The sequence below is a fragment of the Paroedura picta genome, chromosome 8 (genome assembly GCF_049243985.1).
Source record: "Paroedura picta isolate Pp20150507F chromosome 8, Ppicta_v3.0, whole genome shotgun sequence".
NCBI classification, from domain to species: Eukaryota; Metazoa; Chordata; class Lepidosauria; order Squamata; family Gekkonidae; genus Paroedura; species Paroedura picta.
Window position 1 is genome coordinate 94861568 of NC_135376.1, and position 15137 is coordinate 94876704.

At 48.1% G+C, this 15137-nt stretch overlaps 1 protein-coding gene across 1 annotated transcript in view; it reads right to left on the reverse strand.

Moving 5' to 3' along the window:
- CSGALNACT2 (chondroitin sulfate N-acetylgalactosaminyltransferase 2) overlaps window positions 1-15137 on the reverse strand; it is a 44980-nt gene that overhangs the window by 17940 nt on the left and 11903 nt on the right. Inside the window, exon 2 of the mRNA XM_077350865.1 lies at window positions 10920-12151. Coding sequence (XP_077206980.1) covers window positions 10920-11577 — 658 coding nt within the window. The 5' untranslated portion in view covers window positions 11578-12151. The remainder of the gene's footprint in view (window positions 1-10919; window positions 12152-15137) is intronic.

Below are 15137 nucleotides of genomic sequence, written 5' to 3' on the forward strand. Positions count from 1 at the left end.
ATCTGGAGGACCACAGGTTGACTACCCCTGCATTGCTGAACTACTCTGGATGGGACCATTTTTTTTGCTTGATACCTAGCTGGCACCGTTCTACACATAGTTTAAAGCCCATTACCAGGGGTCCTCTCCTCTGCTGCTAACAGGAATTGCTCCCTGCCCTCCTCCAAGTGACCACCTTTCAAATACTTAATGAGAGCAATTCTGTCCTCTCTCAGCCTCCTCTTCTCCAGGCTGAAGATTTGCAAGTTCCTCAGCCTTTCCTCAGAGGGCTTGGTCCCCATCCTCATCATCCCCCCTCTGCCCCCTCTGAATTTTGTCCACATCCTTTTTGTTGGACAGTCAATGACGAGATTGTTGTTTGAAGGAGGAGAAGCGTCTATTTAGGCCTCAAAAGCAGCTTTTGTTTCCCTTCAGCCTGCTTCAGAACCCTCTCGCTGAAAGAGGTATATTATTTCCTTCCCATTTATTTCCTTGATGAATACACTGGGAAATCCACTGTGGCAGATCTTTAACTGAACAAGCACTATTGTATTTGCAACGATTTTGTACATGCTGCTCAAATCCAGACTTTTGAATCTTTGCCTGGCTGGAAAGAACAAAAAGGGGAATTTGTTCAGGGAAAAGTTTTGAGCCTGGAATTCTTCATGAGCAACCTCATCTCTAGTTATGGGCTTAATGAATAAGGTCCTCTTCATCTACCTTTCCGTGTGACCAGTGGATTAGGTACTCAATGCTGGCATCTGATCGTATCATCTTTAAATGATGGTCTTGGCAAGTTTTCCTTGGATTTTCGAGACAGCCCCAAAACATACCTTCTCAGTCTTCAGAGGTTACCTCTTAATGGCCAAGCTTTCTAATGATTGCTTCCACAAAACCTAATCCTGAATTCTTCAGAGTTTCGTATCGTTTTTTAAAGAGTTATTAGTGTTGCAGCATATACATGAATCTGGAGCATGGCTCAACCACACCCAATTTCATCAGATCTCAAAAGCTAAGCAGGGGTCATCCCTGGGTAGCATTTGGATGGGAGGCCACCAAGGAAGTCCAGCGCTGCTACACAGAGAAAGGCAACGGAAAACCACCTCTGAATGTCTTTTGCCTTCAAACTCCTATGGGGACACGGCACTTTAGACCAGGGGTAGTCAACCTGTGGTCCTCCAGATGTTCATGGACTACAATTCCCATGAGCCCCTGCCAGCAAATTACTAGGGACCGTAACACCCTGGAATTGGTTGAATCCTGACCTAATAGTAAACTGGTTGGCCTCTTTGGGCCAATGCACAGTACCCCAAAGAATGGGGTCTTGTCCTACTTTGGGGGCTTCTGAAGAAAACAATGACTTTTCAAAATAAGTTGAAGACCAAATATGATTCAGATGGAATGCTGAGTCTCAATTAAAATGAAAAAGGTGTGGGGGGTTCAATCTCATCAAGCTCCTGGGAGGGGAAGATTTTGGAAGCAGTAGGGATGATTTCCAGATCCCTCAGTGGCTTCCAGCATCTTGTTCTCCATTAGATAAGTGAGGCCTCAGGTATATATACCCTAAATCAGGGGTAGTCTTTTGTGGCCCTCTAGATTTGTGGCCCTCCAGATGTCCACAGACTACAATTCCCTCCAGATTTGTGGCCCTCCAGATGTCCATGGACTACAATTCCCACAAGCCCCTGCCAGCATTCGCTGGCAGGGGCTCGTGGGAATTGTAGTCCATGGACATCTGGAGGGCCGCAGTTTGACTACCCCTGCCCTAAAGCATTACCTGACAGTGCTACGTGCATTACTACAGGGCATTTCAAGGCTTCTGGAACAGGCGCTCAGCCCGCTGTGGACAAGGCTGTCGTCTTATGGGAATGGGTTGTGTTTATGTGCTCAGGCAGGGTGCCCAGAAGTCCTCTCTCTTGCTGTCTTAATGAGCAGGCCTTGGGGATGCACAATGGAGGTTGGAAGTGGGTATGCTGATGACCACTTAGACCTGCCTCTAACTTCTGCTTGTGCTTGCAAGCCTGGCAGCGCGGATGGCTCCTTCATCGTGGCCCAGCTTCGCTTCATTTCGGCCCACACACTTGGCTTCATCCTGGGCTACCCTATAAATAGACTCAAGCCACCTAATCCACAGTGTGAAGTATTCTATTACTAGTGCTGTTGGGAAGCTAACCATCGTGCCCCCAAGAACTGAAAAGGACGTCTGCAATTATCCAGGGGAGTAGAATTAAAAAACAGATGGTGATTCGAGTGTTTCCCTGGACTTTCATTTCTTAAGAGGACCCTTTCTTTATAGTTTCCCATGATGAATTATGGACACCGATACTTAAAATAATTATTTGGCGCTGAATTCAGAAGCGTTTCTCAGAAGAGAGGAGCTGACGGAAAAAAGGAACAAGATTTATCAACCAGCACATCCCGTACTAAATTATATCTCTGCGGTATGCAGCCTCCGTCAGAAGACAGGGAAGGTAAGACCGGGTGACCCTCCACAAGGCAGCTTCAGACTAAACAATGCCGAGGAAACAAATTCATTTCAAGAGTTACCAGCTTCCAAGCTGACTGATTTCAACAGACAGAGACGGGTGTCACTCCACTTAGCACCATCTCATTTTTCCCCCAGGTCTCAAAACGTATTAATCCAGTTTCAGCACATACTGGAAATGACATCACCACATTGCCTGTGATGTGGGTCTCTCTGGTACCTGGGCAAAAACTCTACAGTAAAAGAATCTTTACCATAGATTTTCGGCCCAAATACCAGAGCATCCCACATCCCCGGCAACATGACGTCACTTCCAGGTGAGCGAGGGAGGTGATGTTGCCAATTAGAATGCCGCCATGCCAGGCCAGGCTTATCTGTGCTGCCAGTTTGAGAGGACAGACCCTTTATTTCCATTCCCAGCACAAAGTCCACGCTCTCAAAGAGGTACGCAGAGCATCCATCTTCCAGCATACCCAGCGGTGGCTGTTTTAAGGGGGAGCCACCTGCCAACCTGCAAGCCTCATCAGCCTTGCCCACTTTCCTGAAACCTGGGCTGGTGCCATGTGTGGGGGGGAACAATGCTCTGAAGAACCACATGTGTCCTCCAAAGCTACACGGATCACTCCTCTAGGTTCTTCCCCAAATATTTTCCTCCCAAGAGAAAAAGCTGCAATAACAGCACCTGGGCTCTTGAGTAACTGAGAGTAACTCAGGTCCAATTTGGAAATGTAGGGAGCAAATGTGGTTTTCAAAAAAACAGTTCAAGTGGCCGTTATCAGCGGCTCCTCAACGGAAGGATCGCAACAGCTGCCAACAGCCCAGGCGTTGAGATGTCATCACACCTCCGAACTCCGGTTATGCAAGGGGGGAAAGGACTCCGTAAGCTAAAGACAGACTGGGGAGGGTCCAGAGTGTTTTCCTTCCTGGACCCCCCTAGTTTGTCTGGACTAGTTTACGGATTATCTTTGCCATACCTAATTGAAGAAGAGAAGCACAGCCCCATGGTCACACTTCTGGCCACCCTCATGCTGCTCAAAGATTTCCAGGCCGTTTCTTGATTTAAGACCTAGCATTTCCAGATTTCACCACGACTCAGGAACAGCACTAGCTAGGGCTGTGTGCGGCCGTGGCCGAATCGACCGTTCTAGGCTGACACAGCCAGAGCCACGGGAGGGGGGGGGGCGCGGGCGCATAATCCGGCGTGCACACACACAGGCACGGAGCTCCACACTTACGTGTGTGCGCAAAGTTAGGCACTGGCTCCCACTCCTCGCCTGGAACGGCTGATTCAGATGCCGCCACGCACAACCCTAGTGATAGCCGTTTTGGGAAACAATTAAGATTCTCGAGGATGTTGCATAAGAGAACTGTCATATTAAAGCTCCAGTCATTTTCCTGCCCCAAATCCACATTTAATTTAGTGGCTGAGGGACACAAAATTATTTCACAAAATGACCCGTTTCCAAACATGACTAATCCTGTGTCAGTAACTCCTGCTGAGGACCGAGCTTGAGGTCGAAGGCAGGATCGTAATCCTGCAGCACAATTAGCCAATGGGCGGCTAGACCCCATCTGCCGGATCCACTTGGTTTAAACGGAAACCGACCGATCACACACACACTGGCGGGAAGATCTATTGTCTGCCTGTATATATATGTTGGGGGGGGTTTCGAGGGGGGGTCGGTTCAGTTTTGATTCTTGTACCATCGTGCTAGGTCAGGAGTAGTCAAACTGCGGCCCTCCAGATGTCCATGGACTACAATTCCCATGAGCCCCTGCCACTGGCAGGGGCTCATGGGAATTGTAGTCCATGGACATCTGGAGGGCCGCAGTCTGACTACCCCTGTGCTAGGGTGACAGTAAAGAGCTGAAATGAACTCCCTGTGTCCTGGCTCCCTTGAAGCCACGGATCTAACAACTCACATCCTCTGCATCTATACATTCATAGACCCGAGTGTCCCCACAGCAATACACTCCATTCAAATCCTGCTCGTGGCCAGCCAAGTTCTCACTGACACGGGCATTGGTGCTTGACCACATGGCCACAAAATAACCCATTTTGGTAACTGCTTTGCAAGTTGGCATCACCTCCCGTAGGATGCCTACACTTCACGGCCATGGAGGTTAATGAGAGATTGCCAGTGAAATCTGCTGCCTCAGCCTACCCTTCCAAACTAGCCTTGTCAAGTAATCGCTCTTTGAATCCAAATGAAACACGTATCCTGGCCAAGTCAAAGACTGCTCGGTCAGCTAAATATTTAGCCGTGTCCCTTGCCATAGAAATGGCCAATAAGAAATGTCTTTTAAAGCAGGGGTAGTCAATCTGTGGTCCTCCAGATGTCCATGGACTACAATTCCCATGAGCCCCTGCCTGCGTTTGCTGGCAGGGGCTCATGGGAATTGTAGTTCATGGGCATCGGAGGACCACAGGCTGACTACGCCTGTTTTAAAGGAAATACAAATGTTCAGCTAACTAGATCACAATAGATTCAGGTGGGTCTCTGTGTGGGTGCGAAGCAGCAGAACCGGGTTTGAGTCCACTGGGACCTTGAAGACCAAAAACATTTTATTCAAGACTAGATTTAAGGCCTGCTGTAGGCCCAATACAGCGGGCGCTAGCGGGCAGGCGGTTGGGGGCTGGGAGCGGGAGAGCCCTGGCTTCCTCCCGGGAAGCCTTTCCCCCCAGAGGCCGCAGCTTCATCCTGGGGAAAGGAGTAGGCCTGTCGCATCTCTGACACAGCAGGCCTCCTACCTTCCCCAGGACGAAGCCTTTTCCACCCCCACCCCCCCCCCCGAGGGCCTGGCCCGCCATGTCTCTGACGCGGCAGCCTGCTCCTTTCTCCACGCGTAAGCCTTCCCCCCCTCCCCCCTGGCTTCGCCGCCGGGGAAGGAGCAGGGCCGCCATGTCTTCGACGCGGTGTCCCTGCTCCTTTCCCAGCGGCGAAGGCTCTTCTCCCGGCCCCCTCACCTCTCTGGCTGACAGGAGCAGTCTTCGACACAGCGGCCCTGCTCGATTTCCGGTAGGAAGGCTCTTCCCATGGCCCCCTCATCTCCTGGACTGACACTCGGATTGGCCCGAGTTTTTATCCCAGACGCATCCCGCCCCTTTCTCCTCCCACATTGCCCTTAGCCTTTTATTACTACTGCTCCCGCAGAGCGGTTTACAGATAATATAAGCTTTCATGTGCAGGCACACTGCAGATATACTTATATCTTATACTTGGATCTGAAGAAGTGTGCTTGCACACAAAAGCTTACATCTGAAATTAAACTTGGCTGGTCTTAAAGGTGCCACTGGACTCACATTTTGTTCTGCTGCTTCAGACCAACACAGCTACACACCTGAATCCATCTTCTTCGACCACAATAGTAACACTAAATTTCTTGTTCCAGACTCCAGAGAGCTAGCAATTCAAGAAATGTCAAACCACACAGAAATAGCTGCTTGTGCCCCCCCTTCCCCCCCACACACCGAGGCGCCGGCTGCTTCAGGTGGGAACGGCTGCTTCAGACGCCGAAGCGCTCAACCCTACTCACAAGTGCCCCCAAAGCAGTTCTGCTATTTTCAGGGTCTGAAAATCTAAAAGGAAATGTAGTTTTGTACACAGAGAGAGACAAATACAACCACCAGATTTTGTTCTAGTTTGCTGGCTAAATGATGATGATGATGTTATCCGTTCAGTCGTGTCCGACCCTCGGCAATTCTATGGGAAAGTCTTCACTATGCACCCCTGTCTCTGACTACTTCTTTTAGGTTCATGGTCATCCCTGTATCGGCTTTGATCATGTCGAGCCAGCGGATCCTTTGGCGACCACATTTCCTTTTGATGCTGACCATGCCGAGCATTAATGATTTTTCTAGCCAGTTTGATCGCATGATGTGTCCAAAGTAAGTGAGCTTTAGCCAGAATATCTCGCCTTCTAATGACATAGTTGGTTTGCTCCTCCCTAAAACTGTCTTGTTGGTCACTTTGGCTGTCCATCGTGTTGCTTAACTACTTACAGCCAGTAACTAGATTGGGGGGGGGGGGAGCTGTGTTGGTCTGAAGCAGCTGAACAAGTTTGAGTCTGGGAGCATCTTGAACACCAACAGAGTTTTATTCTGGGCATCAGCTTTCTTGTGCACGCACACTTCTCATACCCCGAGTGAAACTTCTGTGGGCTTAATGGTGCCACTGGACTCTTAACCGAATCAAGGGAGTGGGGAGAGTCTCAAGACAATCCAGTGAAGAATATTCTGTAAGGCTGCTGAATTGGGGGGGGAGGGGGGGTACCCCAAGTGGGTTACAATTCTAAGCAGTGACCAGATGTGCAAGGTGTTCAAACCGTTAACAGGAACAAAATATTAGGGAAGGAGAGGTTTAGTCATCAGGTGTCAGGGTTGCTTCACTCTGACCAAATTCATATCAGTTATTTCTTCCGTGCTGTTTATTCATGAAGAAGAATTGGTTTTTATACCTGTTTTTCACTTCCCGAAGGCATTTCTAAGTGGCTTGCAATTGCCTTCCCTGGTGTACATGAGAGCCAGTTTGGTGCAGTGGTTAGGAGTGCGGACTTCTCATCTGGCATGCCGGGTTCGATTCTGCGCTCCCCCACATGCAGCCAGCTGGGTGACCTTGGGATTGCCACGGCACTGATAAAGCTGTTCTGACTGAGCAGTGATATCAGGGCTCTCTCAGCCTCACCCACCCCACAGGGTGTCTGTTGTGGGGAGAGGAAAGGGAAGGTGAACGTGAGCTGCTTTGAGACTCCTCTGGGTAGAGAAAGGTGGCATCTAAGAAACAACTCTTCTTCTTCCTCTCCCCACAGCAGATAGGTGGGGCTGAAAGGGCCCTGATAGAACTGTTCTGCGAGAACAGCTCTAACAGGACTGTGACAAACCCAAAGTCTCCCAGCTGGCTGCATGCGGAGAAGCAGGGAATCAAACCCGGTTTGCCCGATTGGAGATCACAACCCTTAATCACAACACCACGCTAGGTCCCCACTAAGCTCTTTCCAAAGAAAGCCATGTTATAACTGAGAGATGAGAAGGCCCAGAAAAATAAACTGGAAGCATTTAAAGCATGCATATTATTCCAAGCCTGCCCCCCTCTCCCAATTTTTCCACCAATGGAGAAATTGGAAATTTCAGGAATGAGTAAAGTGCTTAAGGCAAGATTGAACTTAGTCAAAACATGCAGAATGAAGACGTTTTATATAAGACAATCTGGAGTCTATTTTCAAGGAAATGAGGACCATTTAAATTAACAAGCTAATATGCTGACGAAGGACTTCAGTGTTGTCAATGCCACACAGTCTAACTTGATATCGTGACAGCAGAATGGTTTCCGTGGGAGGTGGTGGGTTCTCCTTCTTGGGAAGTTTTAAAGCAGAGGCCAGCTAGCCATCTGACCGAAATGCTGATCCTGCAAACTTAGACAGGTTGTGAGTGGGTGGGCAGGAAGGGAGTGTGTTGGAGCTTGGCTCTTGTGGGCCTTTCTTGCATGCCCAGGAAAACGCCAATCGCCACTTTGGGTTCAGGAGGCAAATTTCTTCCAGGCCAGACTGGCCAGGGATTCAGTTTTCGGGGGTAGGAGGGACATCATCTTGGCATAGAATTGGGGTCACTGTGGATGGACAGGTGGTTGTGAATTTCCTACATTCTGCATTCCTGCATTCTGCAGGGACTAGATCAGTGGTCCCCAACCTTTTTATCACCAGGGACCAGTCAACGCTTGACAATTTTACTGAGGCCCGGGGGGGGGGGGGGGTAGTCTTTTGCCAAGGGACGTCGCCGCCGCCTTAGCCCCTGCTCCACTTGCTTTCCTGCCAGCGTCCTTGACTTCCCGCTGCCCGCTGGGGGTGGCACTGCCAGCAGCAGCTGCCACTCCGAGGGGGAGCCCCAGCCATAGCGGCCACTGGGGAGCACCACAGGTGAGCCGGCGGCAGAGTGGCAGGGCAGCCCCCGAGGCAGCAGCCAGGGAGGAGGACGGGGAGGAGCCGAGGGCCGGTACTGACTGATCCACGGGCCAGTACCAGTCTCTGGCCCAGGGGTTGGGGACCACTGGACTAGATGACCCTGGAGGTACCTCCTATTTTTATTTATTTATTTATATTTATATACCGCCCTCCCGAAGGCTCAAGGCAGTTTACAGGAAACAGGAAAAAGATACAGATAACATGCACACTTTTGAAGTTAGTACATAATGGGCCAGAATCATGCTTTGACCCAAAATCTCTCTCTTGCTTTCTTTTTCTCTTTCCTTCTCTTTCTCTCTTGCTCTTTTGCTTTCTCTCTCTCTCTGTTTCTCCTTTTCCTTCCCTTTCTCTTTCTCTCTCGTTCTTTTGCTTTCTCTCTCTCTCTCTCTCTCTCTGATTCTATATGCTGCCAGCCCTAGTATGCCTGTATAAGGCAGCTTCCCATGTGTTCTGTCCTCCAGCATACCCTCTTGCCTTCGTTTCCATCTTCTCTTCTGAGTCACATGGGGCCCTATGGTGCAGCTTGGGGGGAAGAGGGAGGGGAACCCCTTTGGAGGGCAGAGCTGCTATGCTCCAAGGCAGATGCTCACTCACAGATGCTCCACAGATTCCATTTTAAACCAAAGAATAACAGGCCTTTAAAAAAAACTCCTGCTTAAAGTGGAAAACTCCAGGAACCACAACCATTGAGCCAGGAATGAAGTCAGATGCCCTGTGGCTGCTCCCCTTTAATGCAGGAGCTTCCTGGTTTCCATTCAGGAATAAGACCCCTTGTTGAAGCAGCCACGTAGGTAAGAAAGCCCTGCATTTGTGTTTCAACTTTCCCCCAAATGTCCTTAGGGGAAGGGAGAGCCCACGTTTTTCTTCCAATGGTTTTAGCATTTCTGAAAATGTTACATCTTTAGTTACATTGCTGTGGCCAGCAGCTAGCCCTTCCCAATGAGTTCTTGCTACGCAAGAATTCAGGATTTTCTTTGAGTATGAGGACATTGGCTAGGCCACAGAAAAATTGTGATCATTTCTGCAAGCATTGTTCTCTGGGGAATTACACTGCCAACAGCACTTTGGACTTACATACACTTTGCATGTATTCAAAGTACTTCGCATACATTATGCACAATAGAGTCAGTGTGCTGTGAAGGGAAGAACAAACCAAGTCAATGAAATGCTTGACTGTCTTGGAACAGCTAATTTCAAATGTGCATACCATTAAGGATATCGCAGGCACAATAAATGTAACACCCACACAGACACCCAGCATTACTTATCACTGTGATGCGTTACGGTGAAAGTCACCGTCTCTAGACAATACTGGACAACCCATCTTGGAACTCATTGCTAAATGTTATGAGGGACTTTCGAGAACACAGATTGGGGGGGGGAGAGAAACAAGAGAAAGAAAGCACAGGAGAGAGAGGGGGGGGAGAGAAAGAGAGAGAGATAATAGAAAGCAAAAGGGCAAGAGAGAAAGAGAAAGCAAACGAGAAAGAGCGAGAGAAAGCAAAAGAGAGAAAGCAAGAGAGTGAGAAAGAGAAACAAGAAAGAGAAAGAAAGCACAGGAGAGAGAGAGAGAGAGAGAAAAAAAGAAAGCAAAAGAGCAAGAGCGAACGAGAGAGCGAGAGAGAAAGATTTGGGGTCAAACAGGATTATGGCCTATTATGTACTAACTTCAAAAACTGGAATAGAAAGTGCCCAGTATGCCTAGTTCAGGATTGTAAAATATGTTCCACTCCACTGCATTAAAAAGGGTTGCTAAGAATATCATAAAACCTCACTACGACTGGCCTCCTCAACTTGTGGCCCTTCGAGTAGAGCTCTGCACTCTAAATGTCCCAGTTATATATGGACAGAGGAAGGCCAAGACAGAAGATGGGGTAGGATGGCCTTCATAACACTGGAGCATCTACTCAGCAGAAAAACATCTCCCACACAAGACACCTGTTTTGTTCAAGGAAAAGATGATTATGAAGCAAGAGACCAAATATCAAATGAGGAGAATAATATACTTGATTGGTAAAATGCGCCACCAAATAAGTTATAGCAGGTGTAGTCAACCTGTGGTCCTCCAGATGTCCATGGACTGCAATTCCCATGAGCCCCTGCCAGCATTTGCTGGCAGGGGCTCATGGGAAATGTAGTCCATGGACATCTGGAGGACCACAGGTTGACTATCCCTGAGATATAGGATAATACTGATATAGGCCAGCTAGATGCTTTGAAACCAGGGGAGAGATCAAGTCCGAGGGAAGCTTATTTTGCCACTGCCCTCCTTCCCAGGCCCCCCATACATAGCTGTAAGCCATAGGTAACTTCTGCAGAATACTAATACTAAAAGCCAAATCTTCAAGATACTGGCTAGGACCTTTAAAGCCCTTCACAATTTTTGACAATTTTTAATTTCACAACCACTAAAGCAACCTGTTCCAGGGTATCCTATTCTCCCAAGGGAGGCTGATTTATTTTGTGCTAGAGATCTAAACAGTTTTATATGGAGTACCTTCTACGAAGTCATTTTCACTGTAAAGCTGTCTCTCCCCTATCCCGTCATCTTCATCTTGCCCGTCTTCTTCATCTGGATTATTGATTACCTCGAGGCCAGCCTCAATCACTTCCACCAGCTCATCTCGCTTATCTTTTCGGACGGGCTTCTCCTCCGGGTGCCGCGTCAGTCCCATCTCCAGCTGGAACACCTTCATAGCGGTGAAGCTTTCAAAGGGAATGACTCCATACTCGCTAGGCAGCTTGGCCCCCATGCTCACTTCCGCTTTATCTATCTGAGAATGCAAATATTCCAGGAGATCGTTGGGCGCCTGCTCTTTGGTGGCCGGGTAGCCCATGCTGCTGACTTTTGGGCTTTTCTTCTCCTGCAATAACTTTAACTTCTCACTCATCTCCTGTAGCTCCTGCTTCAACTGGGCAATCTGGCGCTTGAGGCTCATTGCCCTGGTTTGGTAATGCTCCTCTTGCTCCTGCAGAAGGGCTTGGTAGTGCTCTTTGCCAAAATTCTCCCCTACGATGCCCGGAAGGGATCCGTTACCATCTGTTTGTGGGGCGCACTCCAGAAGGTACATGAAGAGCAACAAACTCAAGAATAAAGCAAGACCAACCAATAGCCATCGAGTTCTGGCTTGAAACAGGAAACCCCTTCTGGGCATTCTCAGAGCCCGTTCGTTGTCTTCCGACTAAGCAGCTGGTATTTTTGGTCATATCTTGCTTGTATTACTCGCAAGGAGGCATGGTTGCAAACAGGATTCAAAGCTGTTTTCTCCAGGGTCCAAATGCACTCATTTCTGGACAAGCCATTCCCTCCCCCCCAAAATCTTGTCTCGTTCAAGCAATACTGTTGAGAGCCCCAACCCCAAGGTTATTACATCTTCCATTACTGTGTGTCGCTACCGTCTAAGCTGTCAGGTGCAGCCTCCATTATGTCCAGGGCACTTTGTCTACGCACAAAAGCATGGAGTTAGGACAGACTCATAATACCTTCATTTTCCAAAAGCAGCCAGATGAAAATGTGTCATCAAATTCTGAGACATATCAAGTGCAAAGAAGAAGACAATCTCAGCTTCTGGGTTTCCTTGCCGTCAGGGCTGGCCGCTGCTCTCGCCCATTTCTATGGGCCACAAGAACCATCAGTGATGTCACGGAGATATTCTCCTCCAGCACTTAGTGACTGCGCCTCTCTCTCCCCCTTCTTCACTAGCTGAATCAGCAAAATTAAGGAAGAGCCTAGAATTAAATGAAAAGTATATGCAATTAGCATCTGGAATGCACAGGAAGGCAAGCCATAATATCCCCCCAAAACACAGACATGATAAATTACTGATTTAATTTTTTTTGTGCTGCTGGTCCAGGACAGGGAAAGGTTCTTGCAGCTTCAGTTCTTGCTACTGTGTTAAGCATCAACCGTTTCCTTCTTAGGGAAATGTCTGAAGCTAATATAAAACAGCTTCCCCTCCCCATAACCAGCTGACAGAATTCTGTTCTGTCATTTCAGGAAAACACAACTAGGTGTTTTTAAATATATAAATAAGTTAAGAAGGATTCAGAATTTTTAAAAAAAAGATTTTAATTTGCACTAGACTCTGGTGGTCCCCCCCCCATCAGAAGAAAAAGCCATGGGGAACTACAAGTTCTGGAAGTGACTTCCAACCTGAAGAGCCCTGCACCATGACCCCAGTGGCCACAAGACTACAAGCAGGTGGAACAGCAGGAAGGAAGGAAGGAAGGAAGGAAGGAAGGAAGGAAGGAAGGAAGGAAGGAAGGAAGGAAGGAAGGAAGGAAGGAAGGAAGGAAGGAAGGAAGGAAGGAAGGAAGGAAGGATCCATTGCAGGAGAGCACTGAAGCAAAAACCAGGACATGAGGAAAGTTACGGGGTAGGTGGGTGGGCCAGGGAGCAGACAGTAGGGAAAACAGCAAAAGACACTGGAAAAAGAAGAAACACCAGTCCTATCCCAACAACAACAACCAGTCCTGAAGATCTGAGGACATCGTAACAGCAGTGTGGTCCATAGCAATAATGCAGACAGCCATCAGTCATGGAGTGACCTGGCACACCAAAGGACTGCAGTGCTGGCCCACCTCTGTGGCTGATGGCAGAGAGTGAAACTACCCATCCTCTTTGTAGGTTCCTACAGCTTCCTCTCCCACTGTTACCTACATATTGTGATTTATATAGGGGGAAAGATCGTGTGGGCCAGTATTCAATGTTCCCCTGCAGGGTTTACATTAGAACTCTGTCAGTAGATTCTGTTAGTCTGCTCTATGTTGTTCGGTGGTGATCCTGCAAGACCAGCAGGGACGGGACTGACAAAGGGAGCTTTGATCCTTGTAAATTCATACCCTCAAAATCTTGTTGGGCTGCTGCTGGACTCAAATTGGGCTCTTCTACTGAGGACTAACATGGCTACCCTCTAAAACAGTGGTCCCCAACCTTTTTATCACTGGGGACCGGTCAATGCTTGACAATTTTACTGAGGCCCGGGGGGGGGGGAGTCACCGCCGCCAGCTGAGCCCCTGCTCTGCTTGCTTTCCTGCTGGTGCCCCTGACTTCCCGCTGCCTGCTGGGGGGCGCTGCCAGCAGCAGCTGCGCAGTGCCACGCCATAGGGGAGCCCCAGCCATGGTAGCCGCCGGAGAGCACCAAAGGTGAACCGGCGGCAGAGTGGCAGGGCAGCCCCTGAGGCAGGAGGATGAGGAGGAGCTGCGGCCCGGTACCGGCTGATCCACGGACTGGTACCGGTCCCCGGACCGGGGGTTGGGGACCACTGCTCTAAAGCAACCTTTCTCAGCTTTTTTACAATGGAGAACCCCCTGAAACATTCTTCAGGCTTTGAGAAACTACAGAAGTGGCATGATAATGCAGAATAGGGTTGGAAAGCACGGCTGTATTCACACCCACAAGGCCCCTGCCCTTCCCACCCCCGCCAGGCCCATCACTGGTCATTTTGGGAGGAGTGGGCAAGTCAACATGACCGTGTATGTTCATATCATGATAAATGTTTAACTAATTTTAAAATATAAATAAATAAAAACCACCAATTCAGAAAATCCTGCCAGGGCTGCCAAATAACCCCAGGGTTTTTTCAATAATAATAATAATAATAATAATAATAATAATAATAATAATGATAATAATAATGATAATGATAATGATAATGATAATGATAATGATAATGATAATAATAATGGCTGCCCCAACTAACATCAGTTACACAGTTAATAAAGCACTGTTTTTAAAAATGTGCAAAAGCAATCAATCAGATGCCCTGCAGGGGAGCAAACCCACCTAACCTTGCCCACTTTCTAAAACTGCTTGGTGGGTACTGGGAAATGTGTTGGGGGTCCCACAGTGCCCACAGGCACTACACTGGATATTCCTGCTCTAAGTAGTGCAAAATGTGAATGTTATCCCCCATGGCATTGTCAAATATTGCACCCAAACATACAATGTTCAAAATGCCCACCTAAGGACCTACAAAAGGTGACAGAGGAGAATAAATAAATATTTTTGAAAAAATGTTTACTTTTAATTTTCATATACATGTCAAGTTTTTAACCTTATTTGCATTTTATTTAGCTGTAAAATCTCAAAACTATTAAACTTATTTTTTACATGCTGCAAAAAGTTTGTATTTCATCTGATATCCTGAAATATTCTGCACTTGGATTTGTTGACAAATCTTATCTGGCCAAAGGTCTGTACTGTGACTTATCTATCTAACTCATGAGACAACGACAACACTTGCACAAATTAGGCTACAGTGAGCAGGAGCTTAGCCAAAATGAGGACATTTACCCCAGAGGACATTTACCTGTACCAGCCTTTATAAGTGCTTAATTCCAGGTGTGTCACTGAGGGTGATTCTGCATCAGGGGCGCCATTCTGGGGCACTGCTGGTATATGGTAGCAGAACAACACGCTCCGTCACTTCTTGTGTCACCATCGCAGACACATTTGGGTGGTGGGCCCGGTCCACCACTGAAATGTGTCCCGGTGGGGGACGCAGCAGTGGTGAACCAGTTCTGTCGTGTGTGTGTGTGTGTGTGTGTGTGTGTGTGTGTGAATGATGATGGCAAGGTGTTCTCATGCATTCCCACCTTCCTGCAAAAAAAAAAAAAAAAAAAAAAAAACCCATTTGGCCTCCCGGCACCACAAAGTGGAACGGAGCTGAGTGGGCCATTTTTTGCTGCCTTCGGGCCTCCATAGGACACATG